At 37.0% G+C, this 23,526-nt stretch overlaps 2 protein-coding genes across 6 annotated transcripts in view; one reads left to right on the top strand and one right to left on the bottom strand.

Annotated features, from left to right (window-relative positions):
- Positions 1-23,526, top strand: part of LOC133663222 (frizzled-7-like) — a 791,936-nt gene that overhangs the window by 642,463 nt on the left and 125,947 nt on the right. The window lies entirely within an intron of this gene.
- The window catches only part of LOC133663215 (alsin-like), a 111,180-nt gene that overhangs the window by 4,284 nt on the left and 83,370 nt on the right, over positions 1-23,526 (bottom strand). For all 5 annotated transcript variants that reach the window (XM_062067516.1, XM_062067513.1, XM_062067517.1 and 2 more), the window contains 8 exons: positions 22,303-22,458; positions 20,339-20,453; positions 20,114-20,271; positions 15,464-15,562; positions 11,716-11,898; positions 9,086-9,131; positions 8,935-8,996; positions 1,886-2,035 (listed from right to left, as the gene is read on the bottom strand). In XM_062067516.1, coding sequence (XP_061923500.1) covers positions 1,886-2,035; positions 8,935-8,996; positions 9,086-9,131; positions 11,716-11,898; positions 15,464-15,562; positions 20,114-20,271; positions 20,339-20,453; positions 22,303-22,458 — 969 coding nt within the window. The remainder of the gene's footprint in view (positions 1-1,885; positions 2,036-8,934; positions 8,997-9,085; positions 9,132-11,715; positions 11,899-15,463; positions 15,563-20,113; positions 20,272-20,338; positions 20,454-22,302; positions 22,459-23,526) is intronic.

Below are 23,526 nucleotides of genomic sequence, written 5' to 3'. Positions count from 1 at the left end.
GTACCAAGTTAAATCTGAGGTGATTGGCTGCAAAATTGGCCAAAAAAAAAGTTAGCATGCTAGTATGCTAACGTTAGCATGTGTCAAATACCAAGTTATATAAGTCTAAGGACGTCTGGCGGTAAATGTGGCTAAAAAAGTTAGCATGCTAGAATGCTATCGTTAGCGTGTGTCAAATACCAAGTTATAATCTTTACTAGTTTGAGGGCGTCCGGTGGTAAATTTGGCTAAAAAAAAATTAGCATGCTAGAATGCTAACGTTAGCGTGTGTCAAGTACCAAGTTTTAGGAGTCTGAGGTGTTCGGCTGAAAAATGGACTAAAAAAAAGTTTGCATCTTAACATTAGCATGCTAACAGTAAACGTGTCAAGTACCAAGTTATATAAGTCTAAGGACGTCCGGCAGTAAATTTGGCAAAAAAAAATTAGCATGCTAGAATGCTAATGTTAGCATGTGTCAAATACCAAGTTATATAAGTCTAAGGACGTCCGGCGGTAAATTTGGCTAAAAAAGTTAGCATGCTAGAATGCTAACGTTAGCATGTGTCAAGTACCAAGTTATATAAGTCTAAGGACGTCCGGCGGTAAATTTGGCAAAAAAAATTAGCATGCTAGAATGCTAACGTTAGCGTGTTTCAAGTACCAAGTTATATAAGTCTAAAGACGTCCGGCGGTAAATTTGGCAAAAAAAATTAGCATGCTAGAATGCTAACGTTAGCATGGGTAAAGTACAAAGTTATATAAGTCTAAGGACGTCCGGCGGTAAATTTGGCTAAAAAAGTTAGCATGCTACAATGCTAATGTTAGCGTGTGTCAAATACCAAGTTATACGAGTTTGAGGGCGTCCGGTGGTAAATTTGGCTAAAAATTTTTTAGCATGCTAGAATGCTAACGTTAGCGTGTGTCAAGTACCAAGTTATATGAGTCCAAAGATGTCCGGCGGTAAATTTGGCAAAAAAAATTAGCATGCTAGAATGCTAACGTTAGCATGTGTTAAGTACCAAGTTATATAAGTCTAAGGACGTCCGGCGGTAAATTTGGCAAAAAAAATTAGCATGCTACAATGCTAACGTTAGCATGTGTCAAGTACCAAGTTATATAAGTCTAAAGACGTCCGGCGGTAAATTTGGCAAAAAAAATTAGCATGCTAGAATGCTAACGTTAGCATGGGTTAAGTACAAAGTTATATAAGTCTAAGGACGTCCGGCGGTAAATTTGGCTAAAAAAGTTAGCATGCTACAATGCTAATGTTAGCGTATGTCAAATACCAAGTTATACGAGTTTGAGGGCGTCCGGTGGTAAATTTGGCTAAAAAAAAATTAGCATGCTAGAATGCTAACGTTAGCGTGTGTCAAGTACCAAGTTATATGAGTCCAAAGATGTCCGGCGGTAAATTTGGCAAAAAAAATTAGCATGCTAGAATGCTAACGTTAGCATGTGTTAAGTACCAAGTTATTTAAGTCTAAGGACGTCCGGTGGTAAATTTGGCTAAAAAAGTTAGCATGCTAGAATGCTAACGTTAGCGTGTGTCAAATACCAAGTTATACGAGTTTGAGGGCGTCCGGTGGTAAATTTGGCTAAAAAAAAATAGTTAGCATGCTAACGCTAGTAATGCTGCCTAAGACTGCACCAACCAGTGGCCACGATACTGAACAGCGCGGTCTGATTGTTTTGGTATCGTCTAGTGGCAAATAGTACTGTAGTATTGGTATTTTTTACTTCATTTAGCCATTTTTATGCTTGAAAATGCTTCATTTATGACAAAATCATGTAGAATATGCTTTGTTACTGAGAACTCGAAGCTAAAATGGAAATATGTTCAGATAGTTGAAACATAATCAGTGTGTGTGTGTGTGTGTGTGTGTGTGTGTGTGTGTGTGTGTGTACCTGGCCCTGAGCACGATGTAGAGGAAGAGAGGGAGCAGGTCATCCATACACCACAGGAAGTCGCCATCCTGCATTGGTTTGATTTCCTGTGTCAGCTCCTCAAAAGTCCTCTGGATGACCAGCAGTTTATCAGAAGGTGTGAAGGTGGTGCTGAGAGCGGGTGGAGGACATCATGTGACTGTTAGGGCTCCGCCTTTTTCAGCAATCCACAGTTTGATGATGCTACAAACCCCACCTGCATCTAAAGAATGACTATTCCAACACATGTGGTTCCATTTTAATTGCCGGGATTTAAAACGTACTTCAAATATTTTTTTTTACTACGCAAAGTGTCCTCGATATGGATCTGATTGCCTATTAATAAATTATTCAAGTATTTATTGCCACTCCCCTACAAAATAAAATAAAATATAGTTTTTCCATAGAGTGGTAGCTCAACTTAAAAGTGTTTTGAGATCTGAAACTTACTTGCTGGCATGAACTTGCAGCTAAAGATGGACACAAGTGTGTTTTACAACCGTGAGAAGGAAGGAAGTGAGTGTGAAGGACAACGCTGAGAAGAAGAAGTGGGTGATATTCATCGAATTAAAGAAAGTAATCATCAAAAACATGTTGCGTGTTGCCACCTTGGCGCAAAAATTTGAGCATATCACTGTTGGTCTGCACTAAACTGAAGGAGAATGAGGAATGAGAAAAATATTATCTAAACAGCAGACATTTATCCATGAAAATATGAGTCTAACGCCAGCCAAGAATGTCAAAAATTATATCTAAATAGTGGACATTTATCTATGAAAATATGAGTCTAACGCCAGCCAAGAATGTCAAAAAGATCATCTAAACAGTGGACGTTTATCTAAGAAAATATGAGTTTAACGCCAGCAATGAATGTCAAAAATAACATTTCAATAGTGGACATTTATCCATGAAAATATGAGTCAAACGCCAGCCAAGAATGTCAAAAAGATCATCTAAACCAGGGGTCACCAACCTTTTTGAAACCAAGAGCTACTTCTTGGGTACTGATTAATGCGAAGGGCTACCAGTTTGATACACACTTAAATAAATTGCCAGAAATAGCCAATTTGCTCAATTTACCTTTAACTCTATGTTATTATTAATAATTAATGATATTTACACTTAATTGAACGGTTTAAAAGAGTAGAAAACACGAAAAAAAATGACAATTAAATTTTGAAACATAGTTTATCTTCAATTTCGACTCTTTAAAATTCAAAATTCAACTGAAAAAACTAGCTAATTCGAATCTTTTTGAAAAAATTAAAAAAATAATTTATGGAACATCATTAGTAATTTTTCCTTATTAAGATTAACTTTAGATTTTTGATGACATGTTTTAAATAGGTTAAAATCCAATCTACACTTTGTTAGAATATATAACAAATTGGACCAAGCTATATTTCTAACAAAGACAAATTTCTTCTAGATTTTCCAGAACAAAATTTTTTAAATAAATTCAAAAGACTTTGAAATAAGATTTACATTTGATTCTACAGATTTTCTAGATTTTCCAGAATATTTTTTTTGAATTTTAATCATAATAAGTTTGAAGAAATATTTCACAAATATTCTTCGTCGAAAAAACAGAAGCTAAAATGAAGAATTAAATTAAAATGTATTTATTATTCTTTACAATAAAAAAAATAAATTTACTTGAACATTGATTTAAATTGTCAGGAAAGAAGAGGAAGGAATTTAAAAGGTAAAAAGGTATATGTGTTTAAAAATCCTAAAATCATTTTTAAGTTTGAATTTTTTCTCTAAAATTGTCTTTCTGAAAGTTATAAGAAGCAAAGTGAAAAAATTAATGAATTTATTTAAACAAGTGAAGACCAAGTCTTTAAAATATTTTCTTGGATTTTAAAATTCTATTTGAGTTTTGTCTCTCTTAGAATTAAAAATGTCGGGTAAAGCGAGACCAGCTTGCTAGTAAATAAATACAATTTAAAAAATAGAGGCAGCTCACTGGTAAGTGCTGCTATTTGAGCTATTTTTAGAACAGGCCAGCGGGCTACTCATCTGGTCCTTACGGGCTACCTGGTGCCCGCGGGCACCACGTTGGTGACCCCTGATCTAAACAGTGGACATTTATCCATGAAAATATGAGTTCAACGCCAGCTAAGAATGTCAAAAATAACATTTTAACAGTGGACATTTATCCATGAAAATATGAGTCAAACGCCAGCCAAGAATGTCAAAAATAATATCTAAAAAGTGGACAGTTATCTATGAAAATATGAGTCAAGCGCCAGCCAAGAATGTCAAAAAGATCATCTAAACAGTGGACATTTATCCATGAAAATATGAGTTTAACGCCAGCTAAGAATGTCAAAAATAACATTTTAACAGTGGACATTTATCCATGAAAATATGAGTCTAACACCAGCCAAGAATGTTAAAGATAATAACTAAATGGCAGACATTTATCCATGAAAATATAGGTCTAATGACAGCCAAGAATGTCAGAAATAATATCCAAACAGTGGACATTTATCCATGAAAATATGAGTCTAATGCCAGCCAACAATGTCAAAAATAATATCAAACAATGGACATTTATCCATGAAAATATGAGTCTAACGCCAGCCAACAATGTCAAAAATAATATCTAACAGTGGACATTTATCCATGAAAATATGAGTCCAATGCCAGCTAAGAATGTCAAAAATAAAATTTTAATGGTGGACATTTATCCATGAAAATATGAGTCTAACGCCAGCCAAGAATGTTAAAAATAATAACTAAATGGCAGACATTTATCCATGAAAATATAGGTCTAATGACAGCCAACAATGTCAAAAATAATATCTAACAGTGGACATTTATCCATGAAAATATGAGTCTAACGCCAGCCAACAATGTCAAAAATAATATCTAACAGTGGACATTTATCCATGAAAATATGAGTCCAATGCCAGCTAAGAATGTCAAAAATAACATTTTAACAGTGGACATTTATCCGTGAAAATATGAGTCAAACGCCAGCCAAGAATGTTAAAAATAATAACTAAATGGCAGACATTTATCCATGAAAATATGAGTCTAACGCCAGCCAAGAATGTTAAAAATAATAACTAAATGGCAGACATTTATCCATGAAAATATAGGTCTAATAACAGCCAAGAATGTTAAAAATAATATCTAAAAGTGGACATTTATCCATGAAAATATTAGTCTAACGCCAGCCAAAAATGTCAAAAATAATATCTAAACAGTGGACATTTATCCATGAAAATATGAATCTAATGCCAGCCAAGAATGTAAAAAAAAATAAATCTAAACGGCGCACATTTATCCATGAAAATATGAGTCTAACGCCAGCCAAAAATGTCAAAAATAATATCTAAACAGTGGACATTTATCCATGAAAATATGAGTAATGCCAGCCAAGAATGTTAAAAAAAAAAAAAAAATCTAAACAATGGACATTTATCCATGAAAATATGAGTCTAACGCCAACCAAGAACGTCAAAAACAATATCTAAACAGTGGACATTCATCCATGCAAATATGAGTTTAACGCCAACCAAGAACGTCAAAAATAATATCTAAACGGTGGACATTTATCCATGAAAATATGAGTCTAATGCCAGCTAGTAATGCCAAAAATAATATCTAAACAGTGGACATTTATCCATGAAAATGCTGATAGTGTGTTTGATGGAGAAGCAGCTCAAAGTAGAAGTACGTTGTCCAAGGTAAATGCTGTACATTATTATTACATTACTTAATAAATTTACTGTAGTTGTTCATACTACATTACAATGTATTGTTTTTATACAATATTTCTTATCTAAAAGTTAGTTTTTCTTTTTAAAATGCATGTTACATGTTAAAATGGTGCACCAATTTAATTGATATCAATTCCATTTCAATGGCAGATGTTGATTAGAGATACAGTATAAGTGGATTAGGATACAATTAAGTTTGTACGCTGAGGTATTTGTGTTACTCCCTAAATGGGAACTGAACTTTTTTGGGGGGAATTTTTCCCATCATTCACAATCTTTATGTAAGACAATAATACATATAAGGTTTTTTTTTATGTATTCTAAGTCGTAAATATGGCAAGCTAACAATGCGTCTAATGGTAGTACTCTATTCCGCCCATAGATCCCTCTAAAAAAAACTTTCAAAAACCGCCAAAAATACTTCATTTATATCTCGTGACCTGAATATTAATCAAATATTAGCAATATTGTTATTACAAGTGCTAACACAGACAAACTACCTTTAGCAGCGCTGTGATCACACACAGCTAACTAACTTATGCTTCTAAATTGACATATTGAGTTGGCGAAAGTTCATTCTAGATTATAAATCGTGTCTCTCACCTGGATAGTAGGAGGTTGTGGACATTAACCGAGAAGTTGGTCAACTTTGACATCCAACTTAAACCTGGAGATGGCGACAAAGACACGAAAAGACACTAGTTTTTAACCCCGCCTGAGGATTATGATTAGTTTTTCATCCAAACAGGAAGATATAAACATCCCCATCAGTCGCCATCCCAGTGAGAGCAGACATCGTACAGTACGTGATTGTTTTATTATGTTCATAGTTTGTATTTTTTGTTTAGTATTAGCAAAACTGCTACATGAAGCTTAGTGTTTCACTAAAGCTGAATCTGTTTAGCACACAGCTTCTAAAACTTGTAAATCATCCTCTGTATATTCAGGCTCAAAAATATAAGGTTCTGGATCATCATTTGTCCCAAAGTAGTCTTTGTTGTCTCTCATGTTGTTGTTGAAGGGAAACGTGATGCTTCTGTTAAATTAATGTGCCGCCGTATGCTTAAAATGTGCGAAATACATAAATATGACATGATATTATGAATGTTATTACATTACATACTGTATATACTTACAGTGTGTATATAAGACGTTGATGGCTGTCTTTATAGGCGGAATGGAGCGACTCATTACCTCCGTTTTTTGCTGGCGTTTATGATTTAGAATGCATAAAAAAAGAACAACATAAGTGTTCTTGTCTTACATAAGGATTGTGAATGATATGAATATCAAGCAGCTACAATGTGCCAAATATGGATAAGTGTGGAGAGTGTTTTGCATTTTTCCCATCATGCTTTGCAATGGGTGTAATTTAGCTTTTTTTTTATGGCGAATGGACATTTTTTATAGTATGCGCAAAGTTCAATGATCATGTGGGTTGGATTTTCTTTTGTTTCTTGCACCATGACTAGGGAAGGTTGTTTGCATTGGGTCGTATGAGTAAATGCTGCGCATAGTCCCATTCAAGACATAATTAAAGGATGTTGGCCTGAAAAACTCATGTTGCCCACTAAATGGCGACAAAATAGCAGCATTTAATTTGTCAGGCTTTTAAAATTAATGCTTTGTATTACATTCAAATGGGTGTAATTTAGATTTGTATTTATTTATTATAATATCCACAAAGTTCAATGACCATGTCTGTTGACATTTTGTGTTGGTTGGATTTGTTTTTGTTTCTTGCACCATGACTAGGGAAGGTTCTTTGCATCGGGTCATATGAGTAAATGCTGCACATAATGCCATTCAAGGCATAATTAAAGGATATTGACCTGAAAAACTCATGTTGTCCACTAGATGGCTGCAGGATAGCAGCATCTAATGTGTCAGGCTTTTAAAAATTAATGCTTTGTAATGTATTTAAATGGGTGTAATTTTTATTTTTTAGTGGTGAATGGACATTTTTTAAAATAATATCTACAAAGTTCAATGAACATGTCTGTTGACATTTTGTGAAGGTTGGACTTTTTTTGTTTCTTGCACCATGACTAGGGAAGGTTCTTTGCATTGGGTCATATGAATAAATGCTGCGTATAATGCCATTCAAGGCATAATTAAAGGATATTGACCGGAGAAACTCATGTTGTCCACTAGATGGCGACAGAATAGCAGCATCTAATGTGTCAGGCTTTTAAAATTAATGCTTTGTAATGGATTTAAATGGGTGTAATTTTGATTTTCTATGTTTTTATGTTGAATGGAATTTTTTTTTTTATAACATCTACAAAGTTCAATGACCATGTTTGTTGACATTTTGTGTTGGTTGGATTTATTTTTGTTTCTTGCACCTTGACTAGGGAAGGTTCTTTACATTGGGTCATATGGGTAAATGATGCGCATGGTCCCATTGAAGACATAATTAAAGGATGTTGGCCTGAAAAACTCATGTTGTCCACTAAATAACGACAAAATAGCAGCATCTAATTTGTCAGGCTTTTAAAATGAATGCTTTGTATTACATTTAAATGGGTGTAATTTTGATTTTATTATTATTTATTTATTATAATATCCACAAAGTTCAATGACCATGTCTGTTGACATTTTGTGTAGGTTTTGTGTAGGTTGGACTTTTTTTTGTTTCTTTCAAGGTTCTTTGCATTGGGTCATATGAATAAATGCTGCGCATAGTGCCATTCAAGGCATAATTAAAGGATATTGACTTGAAAAACGCATGTTGTCCACTAGATGGCGACAGGATAGCAGCATCTAATTTGTCAGGCTTTTAAAATGAATGCAATCTCCCTGCTTGTAAGGTTCCTGATTACTTTCATGACGTCTCGCAGGACCCTAGTTGGGACACCCCTCGGAAACATTTAGAATATTCCACATGTCACATGACCCACAGGAAGATGGGAAGGCCAAAAGTAAGTTCACTCATTTATTTGTCTGTGGTATTTAATATTACAATTATGACTGAGGTGGGGGAAATCTCAGCAAAGTCATGTTACCAAATAGTTTTTTTAATCAAATTTTTTAAATATTTCTAATGGTTTTTTTAATACAAAATATGTGCCTTTTTTTTTTTTTTTTGACATTACTGACCATTCAGGTTTTATTTAAACTTTGACAAAAAAAAAAAAAAGATAGGTCATCGTAAAGATCTATGACAATTTGTTCAATATTTATCTGGAGATCCTTAAAAATAATATTTAATACTTTTGGAAAACAACACAATCGCAGGGGTGTTTTCAATAAAGGTTGTCAAACAGTGCTGCAAAGGAAGTCCATCAAACGTACCTTATTTGCTGAAGTGTCTCCACAGCGCAGACAAAGCAGACATCTTTACTGCTGGGTCCAATCTGCCAGGAAACAGTAGAAGAGGACACAAACTTACACTTCCAGCTGGACATCACAGGCCATTATAATCGCTGCAGGAGAAAGAACTGACCTTGTTTGTCTCTCCAAGAACTGTCATGAACTTGGGCCAGAACTTTCTATAAGTTATGGAGAGAAAAGACATAATTGATGAGGCGCCGCACACGCTCACTGGATGCGACTCAGAAGCTGTAGCGAACATTTGGGCTTGACGCAGGACGATACTGTCGATGTGCGGGCCTGAGACTGAGACTGTACGCCCAGGAAGCTGAGCAGGGACAGCCAAGAATATTAAAAATAATATCTAAACAGTGGACATTTATCCATGAAAATATGAGTCTATTGCCAGCCAAGAATGTCAAAAATAATATATTAACAGTAGACATTTATCCATGAAAATATGAGTAATGCCAGCCAAGAATGTCAAAAATAATACATTTATCCATGGACATTTATCCATGAAAATATGAGTCTTATGCCAGCAAATTTTTTTATAAATAATATCTAAACGGCGGACATTTATCCATGAAAATATGAGCTTAATGCCAGCCAAGAATGTCAAAAAAAAAATCTAATTAGTGGACATTTATCCATAAAAATATGAGTCTAACGCCAGCCAAAAATGTCAAAAAAAATATCTAAACAGTAGACATTTAGCCATGACAATATGACTCTAATGACAGCCAAAAATTTCAAAAATAATATCTAAAGAGTGGACATTTAGCCATGACAATATGAGTCCAACGCCAGCCAAGAATACCAAAAATAATATCTAAAAAGTGGATATTTATCCATGAAAATATGAGTCCAACGCCAGCCAAAAAAGTCAAAACTAATATCTAAACGGCGGACATTTATCCATGAAAATATGAGTCTAATGCCAGCTAAGAATGTCAAAAGTAATATCTAAACAGTGGACATTTATCCATGAAAATATGAGTCTAACGCCAGCCAAAAATGTCAAAAATAATATCTAAACAGTGGACATTTATCCATGAAAAAAGGAGTATATGCCAGCCAAAAATGTCAAAAATAATATCTAAACGGTGGACATTTAGCCATGACAATATGAGTCTAACGCCAGCCCAGAATACCAAAAATAATATCTAAGAAGTGGATATTTATCCATGAAAATATGAGTCTAACGCCAGCCAAAAATGTCAAAACTAATATCTAAACGGCGGACATTTATCCATGAAAATATGAGTCTAATGCCAGCTAAGAATGTCAAAAGTAATATCTAAACAGTGGACATTTATCCATGAAAATATGAGTCTGATGCCAGCCAAGAATGTCAAAAACTAAATCTAAACAGTTGATATTTATCTATGAAAATATGAGTCTCACGCCAGCCAAGAATGTCAAAAATAATATCTAAACAGTGGACATTTATCCATGAAAATATGAGTCTAACACCAGCCAAGAATGTCAAAAATAATATCTAAACAGTGGACATGTATCCAGGAAAATATGAGTCTAACACCAGCCAAGAATGTCAAAAATAATATCTAAACAGTGGACATGTATCCAGGAAAATATGAGTCTAACACCAGCCAAAAATTTCTAAAATGATATCTAAACAGTAGACATTTATCCATGAAGAAATGAGTATACGCCAGCCAAAAATGTCAAAACTAATATCTAAACGGCGGACATTTATCCATGAAAATATGAGTCTAATGCCAGCTAAGAATGTCAAAAGTAATATCTAAACAGTGGACATTTATCCATGAAAATATGAGTCTCATGCCAGCCAAGAATGTCAACAACTAAATCTAAACAGTTGATATTTATCTATGAAAATATGAGTCTCACGCCAGCCAAGAATGTCAAAAACAATATCTAAACAGTGGACATTTATCCATGAAAATATGAGCTTAATGAGAGCCAAGAATGTCAACAATAATATCTAATTAGTGGACATTTATCCATGAAAATATGAGTCTAACGCCAGCCAAAAATGTCAAAAAAAATATCTAAACACTGGACATTTAGCCATGACAATATGACTCTAATGACAGCCAAAAATGTCAAAATTAATATCTAAACAGTGGACATTTAGCCATGACAATATGAGTCTAACGCCAGCCAAGAATACCAAAAATAATATCTAAAAAGTGGATATTTATCCATGAAAATATGAGTCTAACGCCAGCCAAAAATGTCAAAATTAATATCTAAACGGTGGACATTTATCCATGAAAATATGAGTTTAACACCAGCCAAGAATGTCAAAAATAATATCTAAACAGTGGACATGTATCCATGAAAATATGAGTCTAACGCCAGCTAAAAATTTCAAAAATAATATCTAAACAGTGGACATTTATCCATGAAAAAAGGAGTATACGCCAGCCAAAAATGTCAAAAATAATATCTAAACGGCGGACATTTATCCATGAAAATATGAGTCTAATGCCAGTCAAGATTGTCAAAAACTAAATCTTAACAGTGGAAATGTATCCATGAAAATATTAGCCTAATGCCAGCCAAAAATGTCATAAATAATATCCAAACGGCGGACATTTATCCATGAAAATATGAGTCTAACGCCAGCCAAGAATGTCAAAAATAATATCCAACCAGTCGACATTTATCCATGAAAATATGGATAAGTGTGGAGAGTGAAGCTGTAGTGAACATTGGGGCTTGACGCAGGACGATACGGTTGATGTGGTGAGGATGCGGGCGTGAGACACTTACTCGTGTACGCCCAGGAAGCGGAGCAGGGAGTGATCGGGCTGCTTGTTGAGGCGCAGGATGCGCTCCCAGTACTGCACCTCCTGCTGCTCGTCGTGCAGGCAGTAGAGCATGAAGAGAGGGGGGTAGAGTTGTGGCAGCAGCCGTGGGAGGAGCAGTGAGGAGCTGCTCACCACTGTGACAAAACTGACAGGGAGAGAAAGAGGAATCGGTCTTTCGCTAAAAGTGTAGGACTTTCAAACATTTTGTGAACTTGAGGAACAAGCCCAAGCTAAAAACTAGACCGTGACTCAGATTAGTTATCATACATTAGTGGTGAGTACCTATTAGGGTTGTACGATATATACCACTACTAATAAAGTACAGCAGTACTAAAGATTTCAAAAAGGTACTTTTTGTTTTTCATGGCCTTGATGGTAGGGATATTATCGGCCGATAAATGCTTTAAAATGTAATATCGGAAATTATCGGTATCGGTTTCATAATTATCGGTATCTGTTTCTACAAGTAAAATGTATGACGTTTTAAAACGCCGCTGTTCTCATCACGAATGAATGCAACGCATACTTGGTCAACAGCCATACAGGTCACACTGAGGGTGGACGTATAAACAACTTTAACACTGTTACAAATATGCGCCACACTGTGAACCCACACCAAACAAGAATGACAAACACATTTTGGGAGAACATCCGCACCGTAACACAACATAAACACAACAGAACAAATACCCAGAATCCCTTGCATCACTTACTCTTCCGGGACGCTACAATATAATATTACAATAAGAATACAAATAAAAAGCAACAATGAAAATACAAATATAACAGTAAAATAACAATATAACAAGAGAAACTACGCAGTAGTGACCATGTTATGAAAAAGTATTGCACTGTTATTGTTTTGAGGCATGTTAAAAAAAATAATGCACTTTGTGACTTCAATAATAAATATGGCAGTGCCATGTTGGCATTTTTTTTCCATAACTTGAGTTGATTTATTTTGGAAAACCTTGTTACATTGTTTAATGCATCAAGCGGGGCATCCCAACAAAATTAGACATAATAATGTGTTAATTCCACGACTGTATATATCGGTATCGGTTGATATCGGTATCGGTAATTAAGAGTTGGACAATATCGGAATATCGGATATCGGTAAAAAAGCCATTATCGGACAGCTCTACTTGATGGCGCTCCGTAGTGACATTGCTGGGAATAAGAGCCGAGGCGCATGTGAGTCAACACACACACAAAGCACTTACAAGCGGAAACAGTGTCAAAACAGGAGAGGGGGAATGGACGTATTTTGGCTTGAAAACTAACGATAAAGGTGAAGCTATTAACACTGAATCGGGCTTTTAAACACAGCTAGCCAGTAGCTAACGTCCATCCACAGTGTTTTAGCTACTTCTAATCCGACAAATAAAGTAAGTTTCTTACAAGTATCAACCCTGCAGGACGAGGAATAGCTAAACATGCTTCACTACACACCGTAGGAGGATACAATAGCTAACAGCAAGCTAGCCTCCTGAATGTAAACAAATGGGCGGATCTATACAATTATCGGCTGTAGTGATACCAAGTACAAACCCTGTTTCCATGAGTTGGGAAATTGTGTTAGATGTAAATATAAACGGAATACAATGATTCGCAAATCATTTTCAACCCATATTCAGTCGAATATGCTACAAAGACAACATATTTGATGTTCAAACTGATAAACTTTTTTTTTTTCTTGCAAATAATCATTAACTTTAGAATTTGATGCCAGCAACACGTGACAAAGAAGTTGGGAAAGGTGGCAATAAATCCTGATAAAGTTGAGGAATGCTCATCAAACACTTATTTGGAACATCCCACAGGTGAACAGGCAAATTGGGAACAGGTGGGTGCCATGATTGGGTATAAAAGTAGATTCCATGAAATGCTCAGTCATTCACAAACAAGGATGGGGCGAGGGTCACCACTTTGTCAACAAATGCGTGAGCAAATTGTTGAACAGTTTAAGAAAAACCTTTCTCAACCAGCTATTGCAAGGAATTTAGGGATTTCACCATCTACGCTCCGTAATATCATCAAAGGGTTCAGAGAATCTGGAGAAATCACTGCACGTAAGCAGCTAAGCCCGTGACCTTCGATCCCTCAGGCTGTACTGCATCAACAAGCGACATCAGTGTGTAAAGGATATCACCACATAGGCTCAGGAACACTTCAGAAACCCACTGTCAGTAACTACAGTTGGTCGCTACATCTGTAAGTGCAAGTTAAAACTCTCTTATGCAAGGCGAAAACCGTTTATCAACAACACCCAGAAACCTTTGTAGTGCATTCAATTGAATATGGGTTGAAAAGGATTTGCAAATCATTATATTTACATCCAACACATTTTCCCAACTCATATGGAAACGGGGTTTGTACAAGTGCTGTATCTAGTCGACAATACAATGGTTCAATCGATATTTTACCCGTCACAAAATCTGTTGTCATTTTGGTATTGTTTATGAACTCAGGAAATACGTCTCTGGACACAGGAGAGCTTTAATTACGACCAATGTATGATGCTGTAACTACTTGGTATCGGATTGATACCTAAATTTGTGGTATCATCCAAAAACTAATGTAAAGTATCAAACAACAGAAGAATAAGTGATTATTACATTTTAACAGACGTGTAGATAGAACATGTTAAAACAAGAAAGTACTATGAGCCACCACTCTTTTCCTACACTTTGAACCCTGCGGCTTATAAGACAGTGTGGCTAATTTATGGAATTTTCTTCGCTGACGGCCATAATATAAATAGTAAAACGATCGGATACATCTGATATATCACTAAGATTTAGAACTCCCTGGATTGTAAATAATCAAATGTAAATAATCAAATGTACACTACCGTTCAAAAGTTTGGGGTCACATTGGAATGTCCTTATTTTCAATGAAGATAACTTTAAACTAGTCTTAACTTTAAAGAAATACACTCTATACATTGCTAATGTGGTAAATGACTATTCTAGCTGCAAATGTCTGGTTTTTGGTGCAATATCTACATAGGTGTATAGAGGCCCATTTCCAGCAACTATCACTCCAGTGTTCTAATGGTACAATGTGTTTGCTCATTGGCTCAGAAGGCTAATTGATGATTAGAAAACCCTTGTGCAATCATGTTCACACATCTGAAAACAGTTTAGCTCGTTACAGAAGCCACAAAACTGACCTTCCTTTGAGCAGATTGAGTTTCTGGAGCATCACATTTGTGGGGTCAATTAAACGCTCAAAATGGCCAGAAAAAGAGAACTTTCATCTGAAATTCGACAGTCTATTATTGTTCTTAGAAATGAAGGCTATTCCACAAAATTGTTTGGGTGACCCCAAACTTTTGAACGGTAGTGTATATACTTGATCTTATGCTTTCTGAGCATAATATGGTCACCACTCACTGTACATATCCTACCAAGTGAGACCTACACTGTTACAATGTCCATTCCTCAGATGATATAATTGTTGATGACTGAAGTATGCTGATATCAACCCAACCTAACCTGCCCCCCGCCCCCAACCCCCTCCACAGATTGACAGTACTTCTTTAAGACACCAGTGTTTTGCAGAGAAACCAGTATTTAGAAATGTGGTGATAACAACATACTCGTGTTTTCTCAACTACTTATTTTTTCAGTCCGTAAATGACAACAAATGACATTTTGTTGTCAAATATTGCCTGAATGTGTCTTTGTGACGTCACACCATCCTACCTTTCTTCCATTGAACTTGAGCTGTATCTGATTTTACATGGAGAAGTTGGAGTTTCTGGCAGGATGCCACCATCTTCTGGTAGTCCCGGAAACAGGAACCTGGAGTCAAGAAAGGTTGCTGAATGGAAGAGGTGTGGTAAAAACACAGTGGTACCCCAACTTTAGAGTGTTTTAAGTTCAAGTACCAATGATTGTCACACATTCACTAGGTGTGGTGAAATTTGTCCTCTTTGACCCATCCCCTTGTTCACCCCCTGGGAGGTGAGGGGAGCAGTGAGCAGCAGCGGTGCCGCGCCCGTGAATCATTTTTGGTGGTTTAACCCCCAAATCCAACCCTTGATGCTGAGTGCCAAGCAGGGAGGTAATGGCTCCCATTTTTATAGTCTTTGGTATGACTCGGCCGGGGTTTGAACTCACGACCTACCGATCTCAGGGCGGACACTCTAACCACTAGGCCACTGAGTAGCTGTCTTTCAGCTAATTGCTATGTTTTAAGTCACAAGCAGAAATATGGGTTACAAGCATCTCTGCCATTGTTTGGCAAATTACCTGCTCAGTGGCCTAGTGGTTAGAGTGTCCCATATCCCATAAGAAGAAAATGGTGAAAAAGAAGAAGCTTATCGACTACAACGTCGGCACGGACTACGTGTGCAAATTTTCAGGACTTATGCAGATCCCAAATACACATCAGCAGGTATCAAAAGATAAGACAAGTTGCTTTTGCATAATATTGTGAAATAAAACGCCAGTTAATATGTCTGCTAATAGGTGCCATTTTGCGGTCCTTGTACACACACCATAATAATACCCTGCCCTTTTTTGCCTCGTCTTAAAAAGTGCCCTTCGCCTGTGTGTGTGGTTTTGTTTCTTTTTTTTCTTTAAACAACATTAACATCTGCACAGAGCAGAGCGGATCGTGCGGGACAGGAAGTAGTGTACAAAATAAAACACCGGGTTAATTTTCAAAATTATTATTATTATTATTATTATTATTAATAATAATAATAATTTCAGCATTCTGGGGATATAAGATGTAGGTTATCTGTTAGGAATATTGCCATCTGTATGTAAACTGGATTCATGTTGATTATGCCTGCAGCACAATGCCAAAAAAAGAAAGGATACAGCCCTCTACTGGCCCCTGGTCCATATTTTTGGCCCTGTATTGCGTTTCAGTTGTTTAGTCTGAGCATTAAGTGAGAAAGACCATACGTTACAACTTGATGGTGTTTTCATCAATCAAGTTAAGAGAAGAAGGACCGATTTACACATTGAAGTTTTTTCCATTTGGTCATTTATTTTTGTATTTTTTGTCAAAGTTCATGTTGCACTGTTCAATGTTCAATATTAAAGTGCTTATCTTTAACAATAAATAGCCTAATAATAAACCAGTGTTTTGTTGCTTTTCGTGTCTTCCAAGCCTATGATAATGTGAATTAACTCATTCTGACCATAATTTGTTGACCCAAAAGAAATGGAAATCACTTTTACCCGCAAAGGACACACAGCTAAGTAGTTAGCTTCCTATTAGCAAATTTAATTTTACATTAATTTCCATATTGTGTAAAGGACCAAAAAAAAAAATTCCTGCCCTTTTCTGACTTTGAGCCCCTGCCCCTCTATAATCATGTGCACGTCCCTGGCCGTGTGTAATGTTCTTTATTTTCAATGGAACATATAAAGTTTTGGTGTTGTTTACTGGCGTCATATTGCAGTCTACACTGAGATTATTCTAGATCAGGGGTGGACAATTAATTTTCACCGGGGGCCGCATAAGCAACCCGAGCACTGCTGGAGGGCCACACGACAATATTTCAATTACATTTTGCTCAATATTATTTTTGATATACCATAAGATAAATAATAATGATGATAATAATTAATAATAATAATAATAATAATAATTTCATTTAACCTAACTTAACTTTATACAAAAGCAGATTGCTTTTTAAGGTCACTTTATCCTGCATTATCCAACATTTTTCCCCATCAGATTTGGACAACCATCTGTTGTTAAAAATAGTTTTTAATCATATCTATTTTATATTGTTTTTTATATTGGTTTTATATGTAATTGTTTTTTTCTTTTTATTCAGTCATTGGTGGAGCTAAGGATAATATTTGAATATTGTGTGTAATATTGTTGTGCAGCACTTTGGAAACATTTTGTTGTTTAAATGTGCTATATAAATAAAGTGGATTGGATTGTCACACCTGCCAGCTTGTCCCAACACGCATTTACCTCTGTGAACAAGTCATTACCTGTGGTTGTCTCTTTAATTGACTGCATCAGAGCTCTCATCCAAAGTTAGCGAAAAACAGTCCTGTCTCCGGGCATTATCAGCGCAACAAAGTCCAATAAGCACTCCTTAATAAACTCTCCGTCAGAAAACGCCTTACTTTTTCTGGCGCTTTTGTGAGAAATGACGAAACTTGTCCTGACGGCTGCATCTCTGGGGGTGTGAAATATGGCACAAAGTCCTTGTTGGGTTTGCAGTTTTACCATCAACGCATCAGCCTCCCTTGCGCGCGCTTCATCAGACACATCCCGGTATTTTCCCTCGTGTTTCTTCGTGTAGTGGCGATTAAAATGATATTTAAACACAGCAACCTGTGTACCACACATTAAGCACACGGCTTTACCATTAATTTATGTAAAGAAATACTTGGCAGTCCATCTCTTGTTGGAAACACTCCATTCCTCATCAACTTTTCTTTTTTTAGCGTCTCATCACTTGTCTCTATGCACCTTCCCTCACAGGTTCCCCCCGGACATACGGCATAAATAACACATTTCAAAATAAAAGCAGCACAGTTGTATTGCGCGCACGACATAGATGTTTTTTAAACTTTATTTTGTAATTTGTAATTGCGCCGTTCAATTCACTCACAATCGCACACGCGCATACGTCCACACGGAAGTAATACAAATAACGCTTTTCAAAACAAAAGCAGCACTGTTGTATTGCACACTCGACATAGATACTTTTTTAAATTTATTTTGTAATTTATGATTGGCCTCACGCGGGCCGGACAGGGATGCGCAAAGGGCCGGATGTGGCCCGCGGGCCGTACAATGCCCAGGTCTGTTCTAGATTGTACCCAATGTCATGACTGGTTTTATTGATTATTGACTATTTTATTGATTATGGGACAAGCATGGTACTTTTTCGTCACTTATTGTTTGTCTTTGGTACACTAATGTGTATATTATAGGCCATTGGTTCTTTGTTTTATTTTTGCAAAAAAAAAAAAAAAAATTTTTTTATATTGCTCTTTTTATTATTATGTAAACTCAAAGTTATTGTTTTTTTGGGGGGGGGGGTTCTTTGTTGTTGCTATTTTTGTATTACAACATTTTATTATTTGATCATGTTGTACTGGATTGTAATCTTTTGTTTTGTGATTGTGTGATTTTTTTGCCTGGACCCCAGGAAGAATAGTCTCCACTGCGGTGTAGACTAATCGGGATCCTCAATAAACTAAACTAAACTACACGTATCTCTTATGTGTGGCTGCCATCTGCTGGTCACACTTATCATTAAACCCTGTAACCACATAAAATTGCTTCGACGTCGGTAAGCACAACCGGAATTATTCCGTACATTTGGCGCACGGGGTTATAAGGCGCATTGTCTGTTTTTGAGAAAATTAAAGTAGAGATGTCCGATAATGGCTCTTTTGCCGATATCCAATATTCCGATATTGTCCAACTCTTAATTACCGATTCCGATATCGACCGATACAGATGTATACAGTCGTGGAATTAACACATTATTATGCCTAATTTTGTTGTGATGCCCCGCTGGATGCATTAAACAATGTAACAAGGTTTTCCAAAATAAATCAACTCAAGTTATGGAAAAAAATGCCAACATGACACTGCCATATTTATTAATGAAGTCATAAAGTGCATTATTTTTTTTTAACATGCCTCAAAACAGCAGCTTGGAATTTGGGACATACATGAGGAGGTTGAGGCGAGCGGGGTTGAGGGTGTTGTATATTGTAGCGTCCCGGAAGAGTTAGTGCTGCAAGGGGTTCTGGGTATTTGTTCTGTTGTGTTTATGTTGTGTTACGGTGCGGATGTTCTCCCGAAATGTGTTTGTCATTCTTGTTTGGTGTGGGTTCACAGTGTGGCGCATATTTGTAACAGTGTTAAAGTTGTTTATACGTCTACCCTCAGTGTGACCTGTATGGCTGTTGACCAAGTATGCCTTGCATTCACTTGTGTGTGTGAAAAGCCGTAGATATTATGTGACTGGGCCGGCACGCAAAGGCAGTGCCTTTGAGGATTATTGCCGCTCTGTACTTCTCCCTACGTCCGTCGGTTTGAAACCGATACGGATAATTTTGAAACCGATACGGATAATTTCCGATATTACATTTTAAAGCATAATATCGGACTGCCGATATTATCGGACATCTCTAAATGAAAGGATTTTAAGTGCGCCTTATAGTCGTAAAAATACGGTACATTACTACATAAAACTACTATAGTTGCTGGTAGTACATTCTATTGTCTTATTTTTAGTGGTACAAACACCTGTAAGATTTTAATTGGAGATGTTGATTTGAGATACGAGTGTTTTAGGCGCCAATTAAGTTGAGTTTCTACTGTAGTGGACTAAAAGAGGATGGTGAAGCTACCTGACGATGCAGTAGAAGTGTTGGAGGTAGGCCTGCAGCTCCTTTACAGCCTCCCTTAGCAGTCTGCGGTTGGATCCCACGCCCACGTAGGTCATCCTGTAGACGGTGACCAAAGTCTCTACCAGCCAGCCCAGAGGGTGGATCGGGGTTTCACACGCCTTAAACGTACACACATGTTCTAATGTTAGACACAGGAGTGACGGAACACGACGCGGGCGCACACACCTTTGCGAGGTATCTTTGTATGTTGTTGTAGTTCTTGGCCGTGACCGCTTCTCCATGCTGGGGGATGCACTCCAAACCCTCCAATACTTTGCTCTGAGACCTGCTGAGGTGCGGACTAGGCACACGCAACAATAACAACAAGCATTACATCTTAGTTCGGGAATCGGGAATCTGCAACCTGCGGCTCTTTAGCGCCGCCCTAGTGGCGACCTGGAGCTTTTTCAAAAATGTGTGAAAATAGAAAAATATGAGGGAAAAATATTGTCAGAAAAATTGTATGTAAATTATCAAAAAGCTTTTCGTTCCCTGAGTTCCCAGTGAACAGACGAAAGCTGTCTTTGTTGCACCAAGCCAAAGGCTTGGAAAATTCCGTTGTGTACGATGGGAGGAGACGGGAGGGGTTATCTATTGTGATCCAAGACTTGCCCAAGCTCGATCCAGGACCAGTTCAAGCCCGAGGCATCTTTTTCTTTTGTGTTAATGTGACCGAAAACAATGGCTGTTTGCATACCCCCCATTCCTTTAGAAACAGCTGTTGTTATGTAAACAGAGAATATCCAATTAAAAGAGGAGACGTGAACCTTTTTCCGTTAGAGCGTGCTGGAGACTGTGCAAGAGTACAGCCCAGATGTTTCTCCTCAAATTGAGCCAAATTTAATTCTGTCTCTGTTTAATTCCTTGCTTCTTGTCTCGTTTAATAGATGTCATCAGTGTTTGAACCTGACATCTTCATTTTTGTTTTAATATGGTTTCTGTAGGAGGACAACATGACAAAAAAACGTCTCTAATTGTTAAAAAATCCCACTGTTTATATTAAACATGATTTTCTGATTTGGCGAGCGCCGTTTTGTCCTACTAATTTTGGAGGTCCTTGGACTCACCGTAGTTTGTTTACATGTGCAACTTTCTTCAACGATGCCAGAGAAAGACATTTTTTGACACTCATCATTTGTCTCATTTTGTCCACCAATCGTTTTATACTGTGTGTGAATGCACAAAGTTGTTGATGGTATTGACTTGTGCAGAGTGCTTATCAGGCATATTTGGTCAGTGCGTGACTGCAAGCTAATCGGTGCTAACATGCTATTTAGACTCATTTTGTCCATCAAACATTTTATGCTGTGCGTGAATGCACAAACGGGAGCTTTGTTGATGTTATTGACTTGTGTGGAGTGCTTGTCAGGCATATTTGGTCAGTGCATGACTGCGAGCTAATCGATGCTAACATGCTATTTAGGCGTATATACATATTGCATCATTATGGCTCACTTGTAGGTATATTTGAGCTCATTTAATTTCCTATGTCCTCCGTGTATTTAAATTATATCTGCATTTCGCATGACACATTATCTGTATGTAATATTGGCTGCATTTCTGATAGTTGTTTGTGTGCCATGTTGTTCCAGACCACAGCAAACATTACCTAGCTTGCATAGATTGGTATGAATCCATTAGAAGAAGACAGTCTGCCATTTCCTTTAAACTTGGAAAGACACATCTACACCTTTGGCCATTCTAAGACAGTCATTTCCAGGAGTTATCTCACCCTCTGTGAAATTGTACTAATGTTTTCCAATGTTGTAAAAATGTGTAGAATAAATATTACATTTCAACATTTCTGTCAACGGAGATTTGTGTCCGCCTGCGACACAGTCATTTTGATAGTAGGCTAATATAGCTAACGTAGACACTTATATCATGTGTTGACTTCATTATAAGACTTATACAAGACTTTTAAAGTCATTTTGATAGTAGGCTAATATAACTAACATAGACACTTATATCATGTATTGACTTCATTATATCACTCATAGAAGGCTTTTCATTTTTAGCGGCTCCAGGCAGATTTTTTTGGGTATTTGAGTTCCAATATGGCTCTTTCAACATTTTGGGTTGCCTACCCCTGTCTTAGTTACATGTTTAAGCTGTTTTTTGTACGCCAAGGTGTCATGTGTGTTGTGTACCTGTGTTGGCGTCCACTGGTGATAGAAACGGCGATGTTTTCCCAGGCTGTCGTCCTGTCTCCTCTGGCGGCGACGTCACAGCCCAGTCGCCTCCAGCATTCGTCAAAGACACACACCCACCGCTCACCTGCGGCCACTACATGCTGACCCAACCTGCTGCACATTCACAAAAAGTATACTTTCCATTACGCAAAGCAGAAAGGTTGACATTGATTGAAGAGTCCAAAACTTAAAAGGGGAAATGCACCTTTTTTGGGGGGGGGAATTTTGCCTATCGTTCACAATCCTTATGTAAGAAAAGATGCATTCTAAGTAGTAAAATATGGCAAGTACATGGTGGCTAACAATGCAGCTAATGGTTATACTATACTGCGCACACAAAGCCCTCTAAAAAACATCCAAAAACTGCCAATAATGCTCCATTTACATCTCGTGACCTTAAATGTTAGCTATATATTGTTATTATAAGCGCTAACGCAGATAAACTACCGTATTTTCCGGACTATAGGGTGCACTTAAAATCTTTTAAGTTTCTCAAAACTCAACAGTGCGCCTTATAACCCGGTGCGCCTAATGTACGGCATAATTCTGGTTTTGCTTACCGACCTCGAAGCAATTTTATTTGGTGATAAGTGTGACCAGTAGATGGCAGTCAAACATAAGAGATATGTGTAGACTGCATTATGATGGCAATATGACTCAAGTAAACAACAGCAACATTTTATATGTTTCATTGAAAATATAGAACATTACACACGGCGCTCAAAAATCTATCAAAATGTTTTAGTACGACTTTGGTAAGCTATGAAGCCGCACCGCTTGATGGACTGTCGGCGCATTAAACATACGAGTACCGTAATTTCCGGACTATAAGCCGCACCTGACTATAAGCCGCACCTGACTATAAGCCGCACCTGACTATAAGCCGCACCAGCTAAATTTAGGGGAAAATACAGATTGCTCCATATATAAGCCGCACCTGACTATAAGCCGCAGGGTTTTGATGTGTAATTACCGTAGTATATAGGGGTTCCTGCTACCACGGAGGGGATTGTCGGGACAGAGATGACTGTTTGGGAACGCAAAGCGTCCCATTTATTAACAATAAATCTTTCAATCATTCAATCAAACTTTCACATCTTTGACATGGCGAACAGCATTCGTGCAGAGTACAAATAATACAACGGTGCAAAGTAGAGATGTCCGATAATATCGGTCTGCCGA

This window comes from Entelurus aequoreus, linkage group LG13 (genome assembly GCF_033978785.1).
Source record: "Entelurus aequoreus isolate RoL-2023_Sb linkage group LG13, RoL_Eaeq_v1.1, whole genome shotgun sequence".
NCBI classification, from domain to species: Eukaryota; Metazoa; Chordata; class Actinopteri; order Syngnathiformes; family Syngnathidae; genus Entelurus; species Entelurus aequoreus.
This window is presented reverse-complemented; position numbering and strand designations above follow the sequence as displayed.